At 43.8% G+C, this 26,178-nt stretch overlaps 1 protein-coding gene across 10 annotated transcripts in view; it reads left to right on the top strand.

Annotated features, from left to right (window-relative positions):
- The window catches only part of Hydin (HYDIN axonemal central pair apparatus protein), a 326,725-nt gene that overhangs the window by 102,887 nt on the left and 197,660 nt on the right, over nt 1-26,178 (top strand). For all 10 annotated transcript variants that reach the window (XR_007592102.1, XR_007592103.1, XR_007592104.1 and 7 more), the window contains exons 11-12: nt 9,294-9,412; nt 14,766-14,989. Coding sequence is in view for 4 of the 10 variants with exons in the window: in XM_050144333.1 (XP_050000290.1) it covers nt 9,294-9,412; nt 14,766-14,989 (343 nt within the window). In the remaining 6 variants the exon portion in view is untranslated. The remainder of the gene's footprint in view (nt 1-9,293; nt 9,413-14,765; nt 14,990-26,178) is intronic.

Genomic DNA, 26,178 nt, shown 5'->3' with positions numbered 1-26,178 from the left:
CCATAACACCTGTGCCTACTCTGCAAAGTACTGGACTTTCTTTGACTTAGTTTACTAGGCTTGGGCGCTCTTCATTTCTGATATCTGGTATTGTCCTTCCTTTATCACGAGATTAGATAAAGACCGTAAGGTATGTTTACCATGTTTTTAATCAGAGGTATCTACTCTTTACATATGAGGCGAAAGAACAATCTGAGTTAGTAACCCTGCCTTGTTGGCAGGTCACATAGTTAGCAATCTTCATGTTTTTCAAGTGGGTGTCCTTAGAGAGCCTGCACCTGACCCAGGTCTGGTCACTCATTACAAATGTAGATTCTTGGGCTTCATCTGTGTTTTCTTGAAGCAGAATTCTGAGAAAGCAGTGCTGGAGACTACATATTTAAAATGAGGACCAGAAAGCAATTCCAACAAAGTTGCAGGATAAAAATTCATTTCCAGAAAAAAAAAATGGGTTGTATTTCTATATGCTAACAGTGAACAGTGGGAAGCTGAAGTTTCAATATTGCTTAAATCGCATTAGGAATATAAATTACTCAGGGGTAAACTGGACAACCTGCAAGACCTGCACGGTGAAATGGATGAAGCATTGCGGCAATTACAGACCTGCACACATGGAAAACCATACTGCCTGCAGTTAGTGAATTTAGCGCTGTTCCAACTGTCCCTCCCTCCCGCTCTCCCATTTGTCTGTAGATTTGCTGCGAGCAAAATAATAATCTCAACTGCTTTTTAAAATAGGAATATACACATTGGTTCTGAAATTCCCGTGGAGGGCCTGGAGAGATGCTCTGTGGGTAAGGGCGCTGGTGCTCTTGCAGAGAACCAAAGTTCAGTTCCCAGCACCATGCAAGATGGCTCCCAAATGCCTGTAACTCCGTCTCCAGGGGGATTTATCATCTGTCTAGGCATCTGCTGGCACCTGTGCGCACTGTCTCTCCCTCTCTCTGCCCCTTCTCTTCACACACACACACACACACACACACACACACACACACACCTAAAATTAGTAAAAATAGATGTCTCAATTTCCCATGGAAATGCAGAGAACCTAGATTACCTAAAATAACTTAGGGAAAGTCTGAAGGGAGAGAGCTGCTCTGCCTGCCTGGCTTCCAGACGTCTAACTGCAAGGCTGCCATCTTTATACTCTGTGCCCATGAACTGTAATGTAAATGGTAAACAATATGCTGAAGATTCTGAAAATACCACCAAATTGGCCTCTGGCTAGAGCTTGCTCTAGGTAGTTGGCAGAGGGCAGCAACAAGATACATAAAGGACTTAGATTTTCCTCAGAGAGCGATATGGGAAGATGAGCCAACAGACACCCTAGGTTTTACCTAAGGAAAGTAGGAGGCCCCTGTGTCTCCACAGAACAGAACAGGCCAACGGCAGCAGCCCCTTTGCATTTCTTTTACACAAGGCCATGCCAGGGAATGTAGGGGCTGAATGCACAGCTTGCTACTTTGGTCAGTCCAGGGGCCTGGGAAAATACCACAGATTAGGTAGGTTATAAACGAGAGAGACTTTACGCCCCCTGATTTTGGAGGCTGAACATGTGAGATCAAGGCAGCCACTAAGGGCTCTTTTCTCCCAGCACCATCTTGAATGAGTCCTTACCCCATGGGGGTCCCTCTGGGCTCTTTTGTAAGGACATTGACTTCATTCTTTCTGAAAGGTTCCCTGTTTGTCGTCTATTCCTCTCCCCAAATTTCCACTTCTTAATCCCTTGGAGATGAGCATTTTAGTGAGTGAATCTGGAGGCTGGGAGCAGGGGGAGACATGACAGGCATAGCCGATAACAAGCTTTTGGAGACCGGTGCTTTTCATTTTCTGGTAATTAATGCAGTGAGGTCTATTGTCTTTAGTGATTTCAGGCTCATTAAATGTACCCTGTGGAGCATCCCTTTGTCTCTGATGAGTAAGGCCAGCTTACTCTAACCATACACAAGAAGCTACAGTTATTTTTTAAATGCTTTAGGATCTGGCTTGTCTAGGAAAGAGTTTGTTCTTACAGTTTACTGCTCTTCCGTGTTTGTTCTTCTGGCTGCTTCTTGCCAATACAAGAAAAATATCTGCTTAGAAAATCCTGTGAAAAAGGAACATTTGTAACATGACCCTAAGATTTAGACAGACCCCTAGAAATGCAGGGGTGCTGATTTCTGCACTCTTCTGTCCTCAGTACAGGAAGTGGTTATCTACAGACAGGACAGAAATAATTAATAATTAACAATCCCCAAAGAAACAGTGGTCTACCACTTTATTACAACACCTGTCTGTTTTGTGTTTGTTTGTTTGTTTTATGTTTTGTTTGTTTGTTAAGGACGGCAGCCAAGGCAAAGATGGAGCTGGAGAAAGTTTAGGTCTGGTAGTTATCAATAGCCCTGTTGTTTATCCCATGATGCATTAGCAGTTCTCTCTCTCTCTCTCTCTCTCTCTCTCTCTCTCTCTCTACCAATCTGCAAATCAGAATCTCAATAAAAATACATTTCGCTTGACCATAGAGTCCAAGTCATTGCCAAGAGATTTGAATTCTGGAGTGATGGTGAAGGCCGGCAGTGTTGGAGTGCTCTGAAGGTTTTACTTATATTCTAGAGCAGTGGTTCTCAGTCTGTGGGCTGTGATCCCTTTGGGGTGGAACGGCCCTTTCACAAGGGTCTCATATCAGATATTTATGTTACAATTCGTAACAGTAGTAAAATTACAGTTATGAAGGAGCAACAAAAATAGTTTTATGATCGGGGTCCCCACGACACAAGTGACTAGATTGAAGGTCCCAGCGTTAGGAAGTCTGAGGACCCCTCCTGCTTGGTATTTGTCATCACTGATGTCTCCTTTTCGGGGTCAGGTGGAGTGAAGAAAACCCTCTGAATAGGTTAACTATCCCAATTATTGTAAAGATCATTCATGTTTCCTATAGTCAAAGTTATAGCTGCCTGAGGACCATGATGTTGCCCCAAACTGGAATAACAAAAAGACAGTATCCTTGTCCCAAAATATAAAAAAGCTAAATAGCAACAAAAGACAGTAAGATGCCCCAAGGCATTATAATGATGGCAACAATGATTTAAAACTGTTGCTTTGTGCCAAGTAAAGGATAATTATGCTACAATTCATCAGCTCAGAGAGGCTAGCTAACAGGGCTCAAGGGGTGGGGGTGGGATGCTTGGATCTCCCTGGGAAAGGGAAATAGAAGAGATCCCCAGAGTAGACTGAGGGTGGGTGGGGATGGGAACAATGGGCGATCAAGTTTGGGGAGGGGGAGGACTGAATGAGACTACTGAAAAGCGGGATGGGGGGGCAGATTTTAGGGTCAGGTAGAAAACTGATGCAAGGGAAACTCTCAGAAATAGTCAAAGCTGACCGCATCTGAGACTCCTAGCAATAAGCAGACACATAGCCTGAACCAGCCATCTCCTGTGACCAGACTGGTGCCTATCCCAATTGTCATCAGAGAGGCTTCATCCAGCAGCTGGTAGAAATGGATGCAAAGACCCTCAGCCGGACATCAGGCAGAGCTTGGGCAATCCTGCTGAAGAGAGGAGGAAGGATTGTTGGAGCCAAGGACACCAAAAGAAAATCTACAGAATCAACTAACCTGGGCTCACAGGGGCTCACAGGGACTGAACAACCAGGGAGCCCACATGGGACTGACCTAGGCCTTATGCATATGCATATATGGGTCAGTTGTATAGCTTGTTGTTTTCTTGTGAGACTCCTAACAGTGGGAGCAGGGGCTGTCTCTAACTCTTGCTGGTTTGGGGGACTCTATTCCTCATACTGGGTGGGCTTGCCCAGCCTTAATACAAGGGGAGATTCTTAGCCTTACTGCAATTTGATATGCCATGTTTTGTTGATATCCATGGGAGGCCTGCCCTTTTCTGAACCGAAACAGGGGAGGAGTGAATTGGGGAGGCAAAAGGGAGGTGAGGGGGAGGGCATGCAAGGAAAATCTGTGGTCGGGATGTAAAATAAATAAATTAATTTAATTTTTAAAAAATACCCCCTAAAAAAACCAGAATAGCTAAAACAACCCTGTACAATAAAAGAACTTCCAGAAGTATTACCATCTCTGATTTCAAGCTCTACTACAAAGCTATAGCAATACGTACCACATGGTATTAGCATACAAGCAAACAGGTGGATCAATGGAATCAAATCGAAGACCCAGACATAAATCCACACACCTATGGACACCTGATTTTAGACAAAGAAACCAAAATTATACAATGGAAAAAAGAAAATATCTTCAACAAATGGTGCTGGTCTAACTGGATGTCAGTATGTAGAAGAATGCAAATTGGTCCATGTGTAACACCCTGCATAAAACTCATATCCAGGTGGATCATAGACCTCAACATAAATCCATATACATTGAACCTGAGAGAAGAGAAAGTGGAAAGTAATCTTGAATGCATTGGCACAGGAGACAATTTCCTGAACAGATCACCAATAACACAAGCACTAAATCGACAATTAATAAATGGGACCTCGTGAAACTGAAAAGTTTCTGTAATGCAAAGATACCATCAAAAGGGTAAAATGGCAGCCTACAGAATGGGAAAAGATCTTTACCAACCCCACATTCAAAAGAGGCCTGATCTCCAAAATAAATAAAGAACTCAAGAAATTAGATGTTAACAAGCCAAATAACCCAATTAAAAATAGGATACAGTTTTAAACAGATAATTCTCAACAGAAGAATTCTGTTTTAAGAATACCTGAGAAAAACTTAAATAGTCAACATCCTTAGCCACCAGGGAAATAGAAATCAAAACAACCCTGAGATTCCATCTTATACCTGTTAGAATGGCTAAGATCACAAGCAACAGTTCATGCTGGAGAGGATGTGGAGCAAGGGGAACACCCCTCCATTGCTGACGGGAATGCAGACTTGTACAGCCAGTTAGTAAGTGGCAGTTTCTCAGAAAACAGGGAATCAATCTACCTCAAGACCTTTATCCATTCCTCAGCTGAGGGACATCTAGGTTGTTTCCAGGTTCTGGCTATTCCAAATTAAAGCTGCTATGAGCATAATTGAGCACATGTCCTTGTGGTATGATTGAGCATCCTTTGGGTAGACAGCTCTTGGGTATATACCCAAAGGATGCTCAATCATACCACAAGACTGCCTTCCTTAAACAAACAAACACACAAAAAGCCAAGAAATGAACATGTGTTGTAATAAAACAGTGGGCCACTGCTTCCTTGGGGGAGGGAACAGAGAGGAGAATGAAAGAAGGCCTGGGAGGAGAGGAGGGTGAGGAAACTCTGGCTGAGATATAAAATAAATTAATTAATTTTTTCAAATGCCCAAAGAGATATGAGACAAAATGTCTAAAAAATGTTGCTTGGTAGTTCTGAATTGTTTAATACTAAAACCTGAACCTAATAGGCCATCAAAAGTGTTTTAAGTATTCAAAGTCATGTACAGAGCAAGTATGCCCTTTTGCCCAGAATTAAGCCCAGCCATTGACAACCGGGACCTCACCGTTGTGTGCATTGTCTGTATGGCTAAGGGAACAAGCTGTTGAGTGAAGAAGGCCCACAGAGTGGGAGAGACCCCACCAGCTACCCATCTGACCGGGGACTGGTGTTCAGAATATACACAGCCAGAAAACAAAGAGTCCAGGAAACAAATGACCCATTCAAAGATGAGCTGGAGATCTAGACAGAACCCTCAAAACAAGAAATAAAAATGGGTAAGAAATACTGCAGTAAATATTCTCCATCCTTAGCAATTGGGAATTCAAATTAAAACGACCTTGAGACTTCATCTCCCCCACCAGACAAAGCAACTAATAACAAAGGCTGGTGAGGTCATGGAGGTGTAGGAACTCTCATTCATTCATTCCGTGGTTCTGGGAATTCAAATTGGTGCGGCTGCTCTGGAAATCAGCCTAGAGAATTCTCAAACAATTAAAAATAAATCTACCATACGACCCAGCTATACTTCACAGATATTTGCTTCATAATGTCTGTTCACAGTAGCTAGTCGGTGGAAACAACCTAAGTGACTTTCAACAGATGAATGGATAATGAAAATGTCATACGTATACTCAGTGGAATAATATTCAGATATAAGGAAAAGTGAAATTTTACATGAAATTTACAGGTAATTGGATGAACCCAGAAAAGATTATATTGAGTGAAGCAACCCAGACCCAGACAGACAATCGTTGCATGTTTTCTCTCATTTGTGGTTCCTAGCTCCAAATCCTAAGATGAGCGTGCACAACATGGAGTAACCATAGAAACCAAGAAAGTATGCTATAGGCAGGTAGAGGCAGGAAGGGGGCTGCAACTGGAGGGAGGAGGGAGGTCAGTCAATACAGACAGAGAAGGAGAGACAAGGGACAGATGACACCAAGGTAACCAAGGTAGTTTGATAAGACCTCAAGGAATCATTATTTTTATATTTACCTAAAACTGTAATTGTACACAGTGTGTGTGTGTGTATGTGTGTGTGTGTGAGAGAGAGAGAGAGAGAGAGAGAGGGAGAGAGAGAGAGAANGAGAGAGAGAGAGAGAGAGAGAGAGAGAGAGAGAGAGAGAGAGAGAGAGAGAGAGAGAGAGAGAGAGAGTTAGTTAGTTAGTTTTGGGCTGATAGTGTTCCCCAGCAAGAGCCATAGACTAAAAACAGACTCCAGTACCAGGCACAAGAAACCTCCTTTTGAATAGTTGGTCAGGGTAGTCCCACTGACTCCCAAAACAATATAGACCTTCATTGCAGCCCTTTGCTGTTGCCTCTTGGGAGTAGAGGGTGGACCTCTATTGCTGAAGGCACAGCAAACTTAGGACACAGGATTTGGATGATTAGGGCTGTGTTTGACTTGAAAAGTTTCCTTTCTGCAGTCTGGAAATGATACTAGAAAATGCCATGCAAGCTGCCAAGGCGGGGAAGCAGGTCACACAGCCCTACTCAGGACTCATATTTTATATGGAAAAGTATAACTCATATTTTAAGTGGAAAAATCAGGCAGAGACTTTTATTAACTTATATGCTTATAATTAAGCATAGACAATAGGCACCACAGTGTTGGCAATGATTATCTTGAGATGATGGAGTTAGGAAAGACTTCCATGTACTCTGTAATTTCCAGTTGATCTTCTATTATCTAGTGAAGATATTTCCATATTATAAAAAGGGAAGACCCAGAGTGGATGGCTATGTGATCTGTGTTGACTAGGGTCCACTATGGATGTGTTTTTGAGCCCACTCCATGACATCTATGGAATGAGGTAGAAAATGTTCTGTAAAGTATAGGAGTCTAGGTCAGCTCCACAAAATTAGATGGCTGGTTCTCTAGGTCTTCCTAAACACAGATCAAGACAAACAGCATCCTGTAGCATCTTGTGGTGGCTTCCACCCCTTTAGGATTGGTATCCATCCCTGGTCACCCTCTGCAGAACCAGACAAGCTATCTGGCTTTATTAAAAACTTCAGAATAATGTTCAGACTCGATTCAATTTTAAATTATTTTAATTTATACAATAATTGTATATATAATAAATACATGCTACAACATGGTATGTCAATATATAAATGCAATATGTTATGATCAAATCAAGATATGAGTACATCCATTGCCTCAGCCATTTATCATTTGTTTTAATATTCAAAGTCCTGTCTTCTAGCTATTTTTTATTTGACATAATTTTTTGATTCTTTGGGAATTTCACATACATTCCAATCCCACTATTTTCCAGTCCTTCTATGTCAGCCCTCCACCCTTGTAACCTCCTCCACCAAAGAAAAGGAAAATAATAATTAATAAACCCACTTCACTCCTGCATCTTACCCTCCACTCCATCGTATATGCTTTGGTTGTAGTGGTATTGGAAACTGTGAGCTGCAGTGTATCACACAGTAGACCCTTTTGCCCAAGAAGTTTTACTTACAAATGTTCATTTCAATGAGTGTTTTGGTCTGGTTTAAGACCTCTGGCTCCTGGCACACCATCACCACTGGGTCCTCACCAACGCCTTTGTGATATCCGCTAATAATGGAAATCCTGTGCCCAGCTTCCATAGGACCCACCCCTTCTCGTGCTCCAGCAGGTCATAGATGGGGTAGGTGTTGGGGTGGGCCAACTCAAAGCCCTGGATGTGAGCCTGGGTGGTAGCTGAATTGGTCAGTCTGGGCCTCTGCCAAAAACCACCCCCAAGACCGGGAGGGGGCAGGACCAGCTCTTCCTCATCCATGCCACCACCAGGGCCAGCGAGGGATGGAGGCCAGCTCAGCACAGCCCTTGGACGTCACCGTGGCTTTAGGCAGCAGTCCAGACCATGAGCATTCACGTGGTCATGGACATCAACACAGATCCTGGCTGCGGTGGAGTCGCGGACCCCCCCATACGTACCTCCCCCCAATACGCGCGCGCACACACACACACACACACACACACACACACACACACACACTGCAGCTCAGGCACAGGCATCACATGGTCTCAGGTAGCGCAGACCGCTTACATCAGCCTGTTCCTCACCGCATTGCAATCCAGTTCAGCCTGTCTTCCACATCACATGACCGCTCTACTTCTCTTTCTCTCCCACTTCTCCACCGGACATTTGCTCAACATAGTGGTACCCAGGGTCAGGCCTCCAGTCATGGTCTTCCACCCACCTGTGCTGCAAACGGGCCTGGCTTCTAGCTATTTTGAAATATATAATATGTTCTAGCTTCCCTGCTGTACAATGGAACACTAGAATTATCATGTGTGTGTGTATGTGTGTGTGTGTGTATGCACATGGGCACGTGTGTGTGTGTGTGTATGCACATGGGCACGCGTGTGTGTGTGTGTGTGTGTGATGGTGCTGGAGATGTAACCTGGGGTCTTGTGCATCCTATGCTTACACTCCCCACTGAGCTCTCCTCCCCAACCCTATCTCACTGTATTCTTCACCCTTCCTCCCTCTGCCCGGCCCTGCCCTGCCTCTGGTAAGCACTCCTCTACCCTCTACTGCAATGGGACCAGCTTTAGCCTCTGCACGGGAATGAGAACACGTAGCATTTGCCTTTCTGGACCTGGAGGTTAACTTTCTTAATTGTCTTTTCCCTGATAAAATGTCAACCCTAATTGCTATGTAAGCTGTTCATTAAAGGTAAGCACCCAGCAATATTACTGTTTCCTAAAGATAAGAGCCAGCTTCCTCCTTAGTTAAATTCTAGTTCCCTCGGTACAGAGCAGTCCTGGGGAGTATTTGAGAAGCTCGTGCCTTACATTGGTAATAAGTTGTGGGTGATTTGGGCTCATAAAATACTGTCTGACTAATAAAGAATTAATTTTGCAGGTCGAGAGATCCGCTTGCCCCTCCGAATCAGAGGAGAAGGGATGGGGCCCAAGATTCACTTCAACTTCGAATTGCTGGACATTGGCAAAGTTTTCATTGGATCTGCCCACTGTTACGAGGTAGGCACTGCCATTGTTCACTGAGGCTTCTGACAGAACCTGGCCTTTTTCTCTTTGCTTCTTTTGATGTGGTTTTTATTTGATAGAGACTTTGTAAGTCACCGTCCTTGTCCACTTTCTGTCTCTATTCCAACCTCTCTCCAACCCATGCTAAGTGGAGTGTCTTCTCCTAATCTTCTTACTTTATCAGATGCTCAAAGTCTTCAGCGCTGTAATTTCATTGGCTTTATCCTTCTCGATTTGTTGGCCGCAGAGGGAAAAGCCATAAATACACCTCCCCATCTGCCTAGTGCTTGTTCTCGGACAGCCCAAATCCTGCAGATCAGAGGGAAGAGGGCCGTGTGCATTTTCTCAATCCTAATGAGAATAGCTGTTTTCACACTTGGGGATCGCCCCGCAGTTTGCTCTTCCCCAGTCTGTGTTTTAAAAATCCAACCTTCTCACTTTCTGAAGGAGAGTCCTGTTCTCTGTCTTCCCAATTAAGCAGAAATCGGAATTTTTCAGGATGAATTTACGGTTCTTCAGAGCTGGCATCGCTCCAGCGCCACCTCACGGGCCAGCTTCTATGGGGTATACTTACACATAGATACCATGGCTGCCATGGAAACCTGCTTTTAGGCTCTCCTAAATTGTGAATGTTTGTATCTTAGGAAGGTAATGCAAGCAGCTATTTACTAAGTGACACGTAGCTGTCAGGTTCTGGGATGTAGTGCATGAGCGTGTGCATGAGTGCGCACGTGTGCATGTGTGTGCGTGTGTGTAATTTGCAATCCTTACAGAATTGTGAAAGGCAGAGTCTTTTATCCTTATGTCACCACAAATGCCAAGTGCATGTGGTTAATTCCTCTGCGCTCCTCCCTCTGGTGTGTTGATGCCCTGCTGGTGCTTGGAGTCCCTTCGTTCACTTAGGGAGCAAGGACACTTGCGCCCTCCATTTCTGCCTGAGTAAGCTGGGGCGCAGAGAAGTTTATCTAGTTAGGCTAATGCTGGATAAATACGGCGGGAAGGCTCAGCAGGCACTCCTATAGTAGAGTGTGGAGCCTGGAATCCCTCCCTTTTCACAGCATTTGCCTCCAGCATATTCTTGCTAGATTGCAGTCCCCCCACTGCCGCCCCCACCCCAGCTTTATCACATGCTGGCCGAAGGTTAAAGAGCTCTGAGGAACGTAGATGAGGTTTTCTTAGGAGGCAGCATTAGAGGTGTCATGTCACACTGTCGAGCGTGTTCTATTGTTTGTCTGTGTCTACAAGGGAGAACAGAGAATACAGCCATGATGGCCGTAGAGAAGACGGATGCAACTCTAACTGCTGTAGGTGGCAGGAACTTGGCCAAGTTACTCAGCTTGTAAATGTCATGAGCGCTGGGTCACTAATGCCCTCTATGGTATCTGTGCATAGGAGGAGCTTTACTGGCATTTCAGTCCTGCAGGTTCTCTGCAACCCATCTTTCCACAGCAAGTAAATCCAGCCTATAAGGAGAAGTGCCTTCACGGCATGGGGACAGTGTCCTTCATTCCCACGCTCACTGGGGTAACTGATCTAACTGAAGCAAAGCAAAGGAACACAGATGTCAATGTCAGGATTGATAATACACAAGGGAACACAATCTGAATGATATTAAGACGAAAAGATACACAGCTAAAACCTCTGCTCTTGAGAGAAGAGTCCCCGAGGCAGAGAAAAAGTATGATAGTTCTTATTCTTTGCTGTTGCTGTGTAATTTACCCCATATGCATTCTCCTTACACCTTACTGATTGTACTTTATGGATGCCACGTCACGAAAAGACAGTTCTAATGCAAAATAGATATGGTTTCCCCGAGTATAATGACAATTTTTGTAACAATTTAGCAGGCATGCCTAGATATTAACTGCAGAGCAAAACCCCAGCCAGCCAAAGTGTCCAATGAGGTGAGACATCAGATTGGGCAGAGTTGAGAAGTGGCAGAGAGGGACATGGTGGGGTGCGTCTCTGGGGGAGATTCTGCACTCTCAGCATTCCAGTGCTGACGCTTCGTCGAGTCTCTCCATTTATTACATTACCTCCTTGAGAAATTTGAATAACTAGCTGCTGAGCTTAGTCATTGCTGAGCTTACTAGATGCATTAAAAAAAAAAAACTATAGCCGGGCAGTGGCGCACGCCTTTAATCCCAGCACTCGGGAGGCAGAGGCAGGCGGATCTCTGTGAGTTCGAGGCCAGCCTGGTCTACAAGAGCCAGTGCCAGGACAGGCTCCAAAGCTACAGAGAAACCCTGTCTCGAAAAACTAAAAAAAAAAAAAAAAAAAAAAAACCTATACTTCCAAGAGTAGACACAGTATTCTCCAGTGTAACCCAGAGGGAAGACAAACGGGAGGCTGAGTTCTATTATAAGTGATCCAGAGTTGGACCTCAGGGGTAGGAGCCTCAGGATCATGTCCCAAACTATTAGCCAGATTCATTATTCATTAATAGATGTTTCTTTGTCAAGAACAAGAGAATGATAACATGTTCTCCAAGATAGAGGAATTGGGGCTGGGAGGATGCCTCCCAAGTAAAGTTAAGTGCTTCCTGTGTAAGCCTAAGGACCTGAGTTCATATCCCTGGAAACCACATAAAAACCTGGGCGTGGTGGAACTTGCCTGCAGTCCTAATGCTGAGGAGATGGAGACAGTAAGATCCCTGCACTGGCCAGCTAGTCTTACTAAACCAGTGAGCTCCAGGTTCGGTGAAAGACTCCATTTTAATAAATAAGGTGCAAAGTAATTGAAGAGGGTCCTGGATGTGACCTCTGGCCTCCACATGCACAGGTACACAGACATGCATCCATCTGCACACACAGGTACATACCACAGGAAAGCACTCATGCAGTGCATGCATGCATGCATGCACATGCACATGCACACACACACACAGAGGGAGGGGGAAGAACTGTCACTGCTCAGAAAACCTGGGAAAGATAGTCATGTTAACCAAATAACAATAAAAGCAACACACTGGGATTTGTGCTTGTGTCCAGAGAGAAGTACTATGGGCCATGAATACCTTAGAGAGTAGCCTTCAGGGTCACAGACATAAACAAGATATATTGTAAATGTATGGGAAATTTTCAAAAATTGCTTACTTTTGAAAAAGGAATAGCCTACAAGTTACAAGCATTTGTCAGTTACCCTTTAAACACAGGTAACTTCTATGCCCGCAGTGCTGAGCAAGGGGCCGTGTCGCTTTTACCTGTAAACTCTGTTACCAGATGCTACTCTCACAGCTACATGAACTAAGAAATTTATCCTTTCAGCAATATGAGGAGTTAAGAGGACAGATGGGGAAATTGGGGCACAGAGAACTTAGGGAGTTTGTCTAAATTGCTTAACTAGAAAGTCAGAGACAAAGCTGGGATTTGAACCCGGGCTCTCTGGCTCCTGAGTCCTCAGCCGTGGACATTTTCTGTGTGGTCTCTTTAAAAGTGAAAGAGAAGGACGCACAATTCAGACTCCAGGGACTTTAGAACAAGGAAGGCTGGAAATAGACATAAAAAGACGAGCCAAGCAGCGAGCAAGCTTATTTATGGTTTGTTTTGGCGCAGTAGTTATCTCTCACTGGCAGCAGTGGCTGTGTTCCTCTGCAGAGGACATGGTTTCTGGCCTACCTGTGCTCCGCTCTAAAGCTTGGTCTCCTGGACCTCCAGCCACAGCCACCTGATCTCCTTGGCCACCTGAGGCACTGTCCTGCCAAAGCAGTTGGTGCCATGTCGTGGGGGCTTCCCTAGCAGGGCACTGGGTCCCCATCGCTACACACACTCCGTCCTCCTGCCGTTCTCATCCTCACCACTCACTCTTATCTCAAACGGTGACCTGAGCCAGCCCGCCACACCTCATGTACCTCTTCCTCCTGGGACAGTGTCCTTTGGATCCTATAACCACACCCCATCACAATCACTCTGTTCCTCAAGGTCAGGGTGACCTCTCGTTATACAGAAGACACTCGACTCCTTTCCCAGAGCTCATTCTGCTGACCTCTGTCTTCATTTGACTTTTCTGGGACTCTTTCCTTAGCTTCCAGCATGTTCCGTCAGACCTCAGCATGTCTGTGTCTCACATTTTTCTACTAAATTTCTGGATGTGTTCCTTGGACACTTTTAAGTCTTCACTTAACCTTAGCCTCCTCATGCATATAAGAACTAGCTACAACCCCCTCCTTGCTTGCTTTATAGAGCATATTTAAGAGGTATTTTTAAAATCTTCATACATATATGGAAGTATGGTCAGTCTCCATATAGTGTGCAGAGGACAGATAACTAACTTGGTTTGATTAACTTCCAATGTCTTGGGTATGGATTAAGGGATGTTCCTATCCATCAAGGAAGGAAGCCAGTTACCTTTCTAGGTGTGAAGACAGAATTGTCAAGGAACAGAGGCCAAGAATAGAACGGTGTGACTGTAGTGGAGGTTCACGCACACACACACAGACGGTGAGATGCGGGTGGGAGCATCAGAATGAAACCAGCTGTGGAGGACTCTGCATGCCAGGCATGAGCTGCTCACATGTGCACTCAAAACCTACTGTGCCATCAGATAAGGACACTAGTCTGGTGCCAGGACATTAGCACACAGGAATAAAGCATCTATAGTGAAATGACTGCTTGCGTAAGACTCCCCAACAGCCCCTCATCCAATGCTGTGTGAGATGAACACATTCCAGGAGGATGAAATCACAGCACCACGGAGAGCATCCTTGTCACCTAGAGTCCCATCACAGGCACAGGCTCAGCAGTTGCTGCTGCTCCATTCTGATACGGTTTCTTCTCTTACAGCCTGCACTTAACCTTAGTTTCCTCACGCACTCGAGAAAATTATCTGCCTTCCTGTGGTTGCTTTCTAGAGAATTTTCATTCATAGATATAATTATAATCAGCCTTTTAGTGGTATGAGTATAATTCAAATGACTAACAATTTTAAAGATTTTTAAATTTTTAAGTTATTTGTATGTGTAGGTGGGGAGTATGTACCTGTAGTGTAGGTACCTGTGAAGTCCGTAGGCATCAGAGCTGGAGTTACAGGTGGTCAAGAGCCACTCGATATGATTCTAGGACCTGAACTTGGGTCCTCTATAAGGGCAGTGTGCACCTTTAACCTCTGAGCTATCACTCTAGCTCGAACTAACTGAATTTTAAAGAGAACACTGAAAGTGTAAAATGACCTGTGACTTAGGAGTCTAATCTTCAGTCATTCAGGATACCAGAGGATTCATTTCTCCTGAGAGTTTCCTTTCATTATAATTCCTGCAGTTTCCCCTGATGCTGAATAAGACATCATGTATTTACTTGAAAACTGAGTGCAGTTCCCTTGCCCTGATCACCTTTGGCTTTGATTGGCACAGGCGATCCTATCCAACAAAGGCAGCATCGATGCCCTCTTCAATGTGATCCCTCCAACTTCAGCCCTGGGGGCCTGCTTTGTTTTCAATCCTAAAGAAGGCATCATTGAACCGAGTGGGGTCCAAGCTGTCCAGATCTCCTTCAGTTCTACCATCCTGGGGCACTTCGAGGAAGAGTTCCTGATCGATGTTAACGGGTCCCCGGAGCCCGTGAAGCTGACCATTAGGTATGGGACATTTGTAACTAACGTAGAAACCAACCTGAGTTTTCCCTTCTGCTTTCTAGAGTCTGAAAAAGTAGGTCATATGCTGGCTGTCCATACTGTCTGTTGATATGAACCCATCAGCATAGTGGGATGTCTAAAATTCCCACCAGAGCTTCTCTCCTTAGTAGATGTCATTATAATACGGATGCAGATGCTACCTGAATATCCGTTTCTTCTATAAGTTGTAACCTATGCAATAAAGGTTTTAATGCAGACTTCTAGTTACACTCATCCACGTAATAACCAGGCCAGACCCTTCTGAGCTTCTGCAATCAGCTAGGTGTGTTCAGGGTGGTAGTGTACAGACTAGACCCTGAGGTGTAAACTGTTTGGAGAAAACAGGTTATTGCAGTAACACCTGAATCAGCCTGTGTTCTTGAAGACATCTTCTCTAGTCTCACAGTCTCTCTGAATCTCTGTCATTTATTTCTGTTGTATGGAACTGTCTTATTTACAATGCCCTCGAGCAGTGTGAAAGTGACCACTTATTAGTCTCCTAGCCAAGGCTAGATACTTACAGCTTTTTGCATAAAAATGTTTTGAAGGGGTTTCCAACTGTTTGTGGTCACTGGTGGTCATGAATAGCAAGCAGAATTTGTCCGTGGGATTTGAAAAAAAAATCTCTTTTTGTAACAAACCAGGTAGGTATACAATATTGACCCCTGGTGCTTAAAAAGACCATTTCTACCAAATAGAAAGATACCTTCAGAACACATCACTCTGGTCTGCTTTTTTTTTTTTTTTAAGAAATCCATGGACGTCTCTCTTGGGGTTAGTGATAGCAGCAGGTCCCATCCTTCTACAAACCAGTGTGTCTCTTGGAGCCTGGAATAGCACTGGAAAAAGAGACAAATTGTGCTATCTCCCCAAAACTGTATAGATCTCAGCTGGGCTGTGGTAGTGCACACCTTTAATCCAAGCAGAGACAGGTGGATCTCTGTGAGCTTAAGGTCAGCCTAATATATAGAGAGGGTTCTAGGACAGGCTCCAAAGCTACTGAGAAACCCTGTCTCAAAAAACAAACAAAAAATGTATAGATCTCATTCAGAATCTTGACATCAGTCCAAAGGCTCTTATTCTCAGACCCAACCCAAGAATCCTTTTATGGGCTGGATTGTGTCCCCAGACTTTCAGTGTTGAGGCTTAGCACCTCGGAATGTGACTGCTCTTGGAGAGGAGACCCTTGAGTAGGTAATAAAGTTAGGATGAGGTCATATGGGTGGGCTCTAATCCAATAGATTTGGGTTAGCAGTGAGGATTAGGACACAGACACAAACAGACGAAGGCACAGGTAAAGATGCCTTCTCCAGCAGAGGGCAGAAGCTCAGGAAGCAGCAGCTACTGCCCAGCCTCACCCTTCCAAGAAGGACGAGAATGAGTTCCTGCCGCTTGCTGTTCAGTGTGTAACATTTGACGTTGTTGTTACAGACAGTCCCGAGTAATTAAGGAGTCTAAATGGCTGTTCCTCGTGGGGTGTATGCATGGCACTCAGCCCATCACATCAATTAGGATTTTCTTAAAGCCTCAAGACTTCTCTGAAATACTCTTAAGACACTTATAATTTCTCCTTCAATATATCTGTGTTTGTTATAATATTAAAAGTCAGTTCAGGCATGGTGTTTGTCACACACCTGTCATCCCAGACTAGAGGTAGAGGTAGGAAGATAGGAGTTCTAGATCATCTTAAGTTTTATGGCAAGTTTGAGGTCAGCATGGGCTACAGGAAACCCTATCTTTAAAAAACTATTAAAAATTAGAGTTGTGTGGGTGGTGGCGCACGCCTTTAATCCCAGCACTTGGGAGGCAGAGACAGGTGGATCTCAGTGAGTTCGAGGCCAACCTGGCCTACAGAGTAAGTTCCAGGACAACCAGGGCTGTTACATAGTGAAACCCTGTCTTGAAAAAAAAATGGAGTTGTTTCCCAAATATTTGAAAGTGCATTCTCCTCCAGAAGGTGCAACATATGTGCACTGACCCATGATTTACGTCCTCCCGGCGTCTGTCCCATAGGAGAAAGATGAAAGGACAGTTTCCCGCAGCATGAGCATCAGCCCTTTCTTATGTCCATAGCAACTCCCACCTCATGGCAAACTGTTCATCTGGGCCCTTAAGGCTTCTTTATCATCTCTAGCAGATCAATTCTTTAAGCTTTTGAATCAAACTTTCCTACTTGATTCAATTTCTTGACATCAAAATGTCAAGAGTCATACCCCCTACAATATCCAGCATGTCAACATGCCTCCATACAAATAAAACTTGCACATCTCCTCCTTTGTATCTTTATAACTATAGACATAATAATCCTTACCAATAAACCACCATATAAAAAGATTAAACACCAGAATCAAATGGATTTTACCTCAGAAATTCAAGGCTGGTTCACATATGGAATTCAGTCAACATGGTGCAACATATATAATATCAACAAAATCAAAGAATCAAAGAATAATACAGATGTTATCTCAGTAAATATAAAAAGGCATTTGCCAAATTCACAGTCATTCATGACTTAAAAAGGAAAAGAACTCAAAGCTTAATAATATAAAGAGATTTTCTCAGCATAAATCAGAGACCCAACACAATGAAACTGTTTAAAGTAAGCACACATAAATATACATGACTCTGGATTAGACACTGGTTTCTCTAACAAGACACCTAAGCACAAAACAAGCAAAGACAAATAAATAAATTAGACTTCATCAAAATGTAAAAAGATTTGTGCTTCAAAGTACACTATCAAACCAAATGGGAGATTATATTTGCAATCTACATATCTAATAAGGGGCTTCTAACACACACACATAATAAAGGACTTCTAACATATATAAATAAATAGTTACAATGCAATAAAAAGACAAATAACAAAATTTAGAACTACGCAGATTTTTAAGATACTTAGGTGCAAAAGATAAAAAAGATATAGGTATGAAGGTATGAGCAACAGCATGATTGGGGAAATGTTTATCAAGAAAACCCACCCCACCATCGTGTGGTTGGCCATAAGGAACACCGTGGAAAAGCGACCACTAGTGAGAATTTGGAGGAATGAGCACATTTACATGTTGATGGTCGTATGATGGTTACTGCTAACTCTCCACTTGGCAGGATCTAGAATCACCCAGGAGACAAACCTCTGGGCTGGTCCCTAGACTGCATTAATTTTGGTGGGAAGATCACTGCTTGACCGCTCTTGACACGCGTGCCATTCCTGACAGGCATGTCGCTTCCAGCACGCATGTCCTTTTTGAGCACGTGTGTCGTTTCCGACACACATGCCGTTCCTGACCCACGTGTCTTTCCCGATACACGTGCCATTTCTGACACACGTGCCCTTTTCCGGCACACGTGCAGCTTCCGACACGCGAGCTCATGCGTGTCCTCACTGACACGCAGGCCGTTCCTGACACGTGTGTCCTTTCTGACATGCGTGCCGTTCCCGACACGTGTGCCGTTCCTGACAGGCGTGCCCTTCCTGACACGCGTGCAGTTCCTGCCATGCGGTCCTTTCTGACATGCGTGCCGTTTCCGACATGCGCGCCGCTCTTTGACACGCATGCCGTTCCTGACACGCATGCTGTTCCTGAGCCAATGGTGGGAGTCGAAAGTCTAAATATTATGAACTAAACTATATAGCACATCCAAAATTTCCAGGGACGAATGACTCCTTTTTGGCACACGCATCGTTCCTGACACACATGCCGGTCCCGACACTCGTGGGTTCCTGTGCCCTTTCCGACATGTGTGCCCTTTCTGAAATGTGCATGTCCTTCTGGCATGTCCTTTCCGACACGCATGTCCTTTTCGACACGCCTGCCATTTCCGGCACGCGTGCTGTTCCCGACACGCGTGCCCTTTCTGACACGCCCGTCGATCCTGACACGCATGTCCCTTCCGACACGTGTGCCATTTCCGACACGTGTGTCCTTTCTGACACGTCATTTCCGACACGTGTGTCCTTTCTGACACGCGTGCCGACCCTGACACACATGCCCTTTCCAACACGGGTGTCCTTTCTGGCACGCGTGCCGATCCTGACACGTGTGTCCTTTCTGGCATGCGTGCCGATCCTGACACGCGTGTCATTTCCGACACGCGCGCCCTTTCACGCGTGCCCTTTCTGACATGTGTCGTTCCTGGCACGTGTGTCATTCCTGACACGCGTGTTATTTCTGGCACGCGTGCCACTTTTAACATGTGTGCCGTTCCTGACACGCATGCTGTTCCTGAGCCAATGGTGGGAGTCGAAAGTCTAAATATTATGAAGTAAATTATACAGCACATCCAAAATTTCCAGGGACGTATGACACTCCTTTTTGGCATGCGCATCGTTCCTGACTCACATGCCGGGCCGGTCACTCGTGCCGTTCCCGTGCCCTTTTCTGACACGCGTGCCTGACACGCGTGTCCTTTCTGACAAATGTGTCCTGTCTGACACACTTGTCCTTTCCGACATGCGTGTCCTTCCCGACACATATGTCCTTTCTGACATGTGTGCCGCCCTTGACACGGGTGACACGCATGCCGCTTCCAACATGTGTGCCGTTCCTGACACACGTGTCCTTTCTGACATGTGCTGTTCCTGACACGCGTGCCATTTCCGACATGCGTGCCCTTTCTGACACGTGTGTCCTTTCTGGCATGTGTGTCGTTCCTGACACGCGTGCCTTTTCCGACATGCGTGCTGTTCCTGCCACACATGCCGTTCCTGACACACATGCCGTTCCTGACACACATGCCGTTCCTGAAGCCAATGGTGGGAGTCAAAAGTCTAACTATTATGAACATCCAAAATTTCCCGGGACGTACGACTCTCCTTTCCTAAATGTAATAGCATGATTGAAGACTCATTAGGTCTCCAGACCATAAACCATTGCCTGTTTAAGGCAGGCGTTTGGGAAGCTAAATGACCTCTGAGACCGTGAGGGTCCCAGTTAGTAAATTCCTACTCCAGTGCACTGCACGGCACCCTGTGGCCTGGTCGTGGATTCCAAAAGAGTTTCATTTACACACAGGGAGACTCCAGTGCTCATTAGCAGAGACGGATGCTTGCTCACATGTCCACACAGAGCGGAAAGAACCAGGCCCGCCAAAAAGGAGAGTGGCTCAGAGAGTCAAACATCACTGTCACAAAACAGTAGGCTCACACGGTCAAGCCTGTGTTGCCAGACCACGTAACAGGAGATTTCAGCTTAAACTTTGAGCCGCATTCTTGTCTTGCCTGTTTCCCGCCAGTATCTTCTGCAGTTTTGCAGAGTCATTGGATCACTGGTTCTCAGGGGTTTTTAAGAGGGAAGGCACATTTCAGAGGTGCGTATATGCCCCCTCCTGCATGTGTGCATTCCCCTTTACCAGTGGGTCAATAAAATCAACAATTTGCAATGTTTTACCAAGAGTTTGCCTTCCAGAATTCACCAGGAAGCATCCATCCACCCTTACACCCAAATTTATCTGAAAATAACACTTCTCTTTCCAACAAACCAGAAACATATGTACTTTTTTCCAAAGCCTCATCTGTGCTATGCATTCATTGTTTGGCGCCTTTCTTGGAAGAGCCATTATTGGAAGATAAGCAGTATTTTGAAAGGAGAGGCAGCGCTTCTAGAATGAAAATCCTGCGGCATTGGTTCCTTTTATGGAAAATAGATTTTTTTCTCTCATAATATATCCTGGTTATACTTTTCTCTCCACTCCTCCCAGTTCTTCCCCACATCCTCTCCGATCCAGATCCACCCCCTTTTCTGCTTCTGACTAGAAAACAAACAGGCTTCTAAGGATAATAATAATAATAATAATAATAATAATAATAGACAAAACAACCAGAAAGAAAAGAGTCCAAGAAAGGAACAAGAACATAGGCCCACTCATCCATACACTCAAGAACTCCATAAAACAGTAATGCAGCGGTCGGATTAATAATCACCAAAAGTATTAGGTATTTGAACAAGTTTAATAACAAAACCAGACTCACGAAACCAAGGTTCCAGCGGAGTAGCCAGCGGAGACAGGAGAGGAAGGGAAGGGGCGCGCAGCCTCTGCCCGCCCAATATATCAGTAAACATACGCCCGAGGGCAGCCCGCCCCCAAGGGGAGGGCTTATCCCTACATCTCCCTCCTTTTGTCTAAATAAGACAGAACTAACCTAAATACAACTATAAACAATAATAATAAATAATAGATATAACAAACAATATTGAGAACAAAAGTTTTACCAGACATTCTATCTCAAGGAGTCTAAATAATGTAGAGAGTAATTACAATTATATAATCTTCAACTCCGTCAAAGATCCGAGAAGGGAATAAATATTATTTAACAAATGAGAGATATCCAAAGCGTGCCATAATTGATAGAGACAACAGACTACCTGGGCAATCACCCAAAATATTTTAATAACTTAGGGCTTTTCATGACAATGAGACACGTCTGCTCCTGGCAGCACCAATCTACTTCAAGAGGAAGATGGGCATCGAAGAGGATCCTTATGGAGTTTGATAGCCATTTGGGCAAGAAACTGCTCTTGCCTGGACTGTTGCATAAACTGGACACAGAACCCGCAGAGAGAGGACTACTGGACTTGCCTAAAGGTGAGATGGTCTTTCGGGGTTCCTGATTCATGAAAGAGTTTGCGAGACATTCTGCAGGACACAGCAGAAAATGACTGAACTGTCTTTGAAATTTCCTGCTACATGGAAATGTCTCTGGATAACATGGGCCTGTAGGCCGAAGATGGATGCCCCAACGGTACCAAAGAACTTTGGGTGACTGTCCAGGCAGCGAGATGTCTCTGTCATTTCTAGAGTTTTCTTATTTCTTGTTTACTTAGGTAGTATTATATCCTTCTGGAGTCTTTGATGGAGTTGAAGAATGAATAGAGAGTTATAGTTTTCCTTAGTTATGATAAGAGATAAAATAGATATAAATATTGTAACTGTAATTCTTACTTGATAACTGTTTTGTTATATGTAATTTTACTATGTTAAAATGAAAGCCTTCCTTTTTGTTTAAACAGAAAAAGGGGAAATGATGTGGGAGTGATTTCTTAAAAATAAAGAAACTGCCTCGGCCCTCATAGGACAGAAAATTAGGTAGGCGGAGTAGACAGAAGAGAATTCTGGGAGAAAGAAGCTGAGTGAGTGAGTCGCCATGATTCTCCCGCTCCAGACAGACGCAGGTTAAGATCCTCTCTGGTAAGCCATCTCTTGGGCTACACAGAATATTAGAATTGGGTTAGAACAATATGTAAGAGCTAGCCAATAAGAAACTGGACCTAGCCGGGCCAGGCAGTGTTTGAAAGAATACAGTTTCTGTGTAATTATTTCTGGGTATAAACTAGCCATGCAGGCGGCCGGGTGCTGGGGACGCAGCCCTGCAGCTCCTATTTCAACACAGTAAACTGGGAGCCATAAGACGAGATCTATCTAGTCCCCCTAGTCTCTTACTCTACACCTAACCTCTGTAGTTCTACCGATTGTAGCTTGGTTACTATTGATGCAACAGCTAATATTCACATATAAGTGAATACATACCATATTTGTCTTTCTGGGTCTGAGATAACTCATTCAGGGTGACTTTTTTCTATTCAACTACCTGTGAATTTTTTGTGTGGCAGGGGCTGCTCAAGATAGGGTTTTTCTGTATAGCCCTGGCTGTCCTGGAACTCACTCTAGACCAGGTTGAACTCACAAAGATCTGCCTCCTTCTGACTCCCTGAGTGCTGAGATTAAAGTCATGCACCACCACTGCCTTGCTACCTGTGAATTTCATGGTGACATTATTTTTCAGTGGCTGAGTAATACTCCATTGTGTAAATGTACTACATTTTCTTTATTCATTTTTCTGTTGAGGGACATGTAGGTTGTTTCCAATTTCTGGGTATGTTGAATAGAGAAGTAATTCACATGGCTTGAGCATCCTTTGGATATATGCCCAAGAGTGGTGTAGCTGGGTCTTGAGGTAAATCCATTCCAAGTTTTTTGAGAAATCACCATATTGATTTCCATAGTGGCTACATAATGGATGAGTATTCCTCTTACCCCACATACTTGCCAGCATGAACTGTCAATTGTGTTATTGATCTTATTCATTCTGCTAGGTATAAAATAAAATTTCAAAGTAATTTTGATTTGCATTTTCCTGATAGCTAGAATTCTCTTTTTAGATCTACACCTGATATTTTAATTTGGTTATTTGGGTTTTTTTTTTTATTATTGTTGATCTTAGAGGATGGGTTAATGGTACTCTGTTCAGAAGTGTTTTTCTATGGCAATGAGTTCAAGGATTTTCCCCACTTTCTCTTCTATCAGGTTCAGTGTGTCTGTTTTATGTTGAGGTCTTTGATCCACTTGAGTTTTGTGCAGGTTGTTATGTATAAATCTATTTGCATTCTTCTACATGCGGCTCTCCAGTTTGACCATCACCACTTGTTGAAGATGCTGTTCTTTTTACATTGTGTACTTCTGGCTTCTTTATCGAAAATCAGGTGTCTAAGTGTGTGGATGTGGGTTCCTTGGAAGTGGGGGCTGGGATAAAGCGAGGAGTTGGGGGAAGGAAGTTTGGAGGGGAAGTTTGGAGTCTATGTGATGAACTGAAGGGGCAGCAGGGAGGGTGGTGAGCCCACAGCAGGTGGTCTGCTACATACCTGAGGTTGGGGCTGGGGATTGGATTTGGAGAAGAGAAAGGAGAGGCGAAGGTCTGCCTTTAGCCTGCCTGCTTCACTGGCCATTTTTTGTTCTACAACAAAACCTAACGCTAGCTTTCACTAAGGTTTCTTCTTGTCAGCTATTGCTCTATGGAAGGCTAAAGGAAAAACTCAAGGTTTCTTTTGTTCTCAGAATTCTGTGTCAGCACCTATGGAGTCTGAATCAGAAACATAAATGGCATTTCTGGATCTTTTTACCTAAACCTGAGCATGCACACAAGCAGTAATTTTATGATTAAAGTCTCCCCTGTATCCCTGTGAGATGAATATCATTTTACATGTCTCTCTTTAAACACTGCCTCCTAATGATAACTTATACATTCATATAAATCGCAAATGATAGCTATTTATATCAGGAGATTTTATCTTCTGCCTTGGAGCTATGCATTTGCCTAATTCCAGATGATGTGAAACAGAGCCATCTTTAGAGAGTAAATATGTTGAACTTCTCCAATGCATATTTTGACTTCCCCAAAAAAATGACATTTTAAGGCCCAAAAAAAGACCTTAGTTGGAAAGAATAAATTTCCCACGCGTTTCAGAAGTCTTAGTCTAAAATATTTTGAGGGTCCTTTCAACAATGTGACTATGTTAAGAAAATCAAATAAGAAGTCCTCCAGTCTGCCAGATGAAGCCCAGAAACAGGTGAGGAAGAGGACCCCCACTTCTCTCCTTTGTGTTTGTTGGGAAAATCCACTTTGTGGGATTTGTTTGTTTGTTGTTTTAAGGGTAAACTTTTAATCTTTTATAAGAAGTACATAGAAGTATCGGGTGCCTTTCTTTGTAAATAAAAAGCTAACAAATGAATCCCTACATTACTTTTTTAAAAAAAACAGCATTTTAGTAACCGTGTTTAAAAGTATAGTGAACAGACTGTGGGAGAATAAGAAGCTGTCATCAAAAGAAGTGACATAGGACAGGGCCAGTGTGGTGGTTAGGCAGGAGGATCACAAGTTGATGCCTTCCTGGATTTGAGATATACCTTTTGTAATATAGATAAATAAGGGGAAATTTTGTCTACCTAGTGATCAATCTTTGCACTAGGAACTACACAAGCTATTTTGCATGTGTTTATATTCATATAGATCCATACAATCCTTTGTCAGGACGAAATCACATACCTCTATTTGATAAGTGAGTTTCATAAACAATAGCTACCCCAAATTCTAATGCTAGCTCCAAAAGTGCTATGGGAAAGAAAGTGGGAGAAGTAATGGGTTTCTTGTTTATGTTTTTGTGACAGTTTCTCTGTAGTATTGAAGCCTGTCCTGGTACTTCCTCTGTAGACCATGCTGGTCTTACACTCACAGAGACCCACCTCTCTCTGCCTCCCAAGTGCTGGGATTAAAGGTGTGCACCACCACCACCTGGCTTGAAGTAGCAGATTTTTAAGCATAAGATTGGGGAGGGGTTATGAATGGACAGGAATGAAGCCTAATGTTTATAAAGCAGAGAGCGAAGAGTTACAGAAGCACCTTTCCTTGCCACGGAGCTAAGCAGATGGTGGAAAGCTTTGAGGTTATCTTAAGATCCTAAGTTTACAGCCACTGTAAAGACAAATGGAAATCACTAGGGAGTTTTAATCATGAGTGGAAGATGATTAAATGCGACATCTACGGGGTGGCTCTGGCTTGAGAGACAGAATGAACTAGAAGGCAGTAAGACATAATGACAGTGAGGCAATTTTTTCTAAGAGCTCTAAGTCAGTGTAAGGATAAGGGTGGCCTAAATCAAGACAGGAGCAGCGGCAATGAAGAGAAATCAAGGGGTTCAAGAGGTATTTAAAAGTTATCATGCATGAAGTTTTTGTTTGGGATTGGTTATAGGAAACTAGAAGGAAAGAAATACGGTGGATAACTCTTATTGCCTTGCTCATGAAGCTTACCGTTCTTAATGATTCGGAAGAGTGCAATGGGGGAACATCCACAGAACGAGGAGGACAATGGGGGAAAATGATGAGTTCAGCTACATGGATGCTGATGTTGAGGCTTCTAACAAAAACGCATCCAACAGGAGATATCAAGAGATCTGAATGTATTGGCATGAGGAGCAGACGAGAGGCACACTTGAGGGTAAATCAGCATCTAAATGGTTATTGAGGCCGTGAAAATAAATGAGAATGCCTGATATCCTGTGTAGTGCAAGAACATCCGAGCGCCTAGGAGACAGCCCTGAAGAGCACTGAAACTTAATTGCCACAAACTGGAGAGAGAGAAAGATCAAACAAGGGGGGAAAAAGGTGTAGGAGAAAAGGAAAATCAGTAATTATTGCACCAGAAGCCAAGGAATATAATGTTTCAGGAAGAAAGATCTGATTAAAAAAAGCAAAATGTCCGCTAAGATTAACAATCTTTTGACTGATTTTTTTCCACTGCATTTAATAAAATCTAAAGCTTGTTAGATCCAGTCTGGGTGTAGTGAGAGACACAGGGACGAGAGTTTTGTTGTGGATTC

This window comes from Alexandromys fortis, unplaced genomic scaffold (assembly GCF_014885135.2).
Source record: "Alexandromys fortis isolate MF-2015 unplaced genomic scaffold, M_Fortis_MF-2015_v1.1 scaffold_1, whole genome shotgun sequence".
NCBI lineage: Eukaryota > Metazoa > Chordata > Mammalia > Rodentia > Cricetidae > Alexandromys > Alexandromys fortis.
This window is presented reverse-complemented; position numbering and strand designations above follow the sequence as displayed.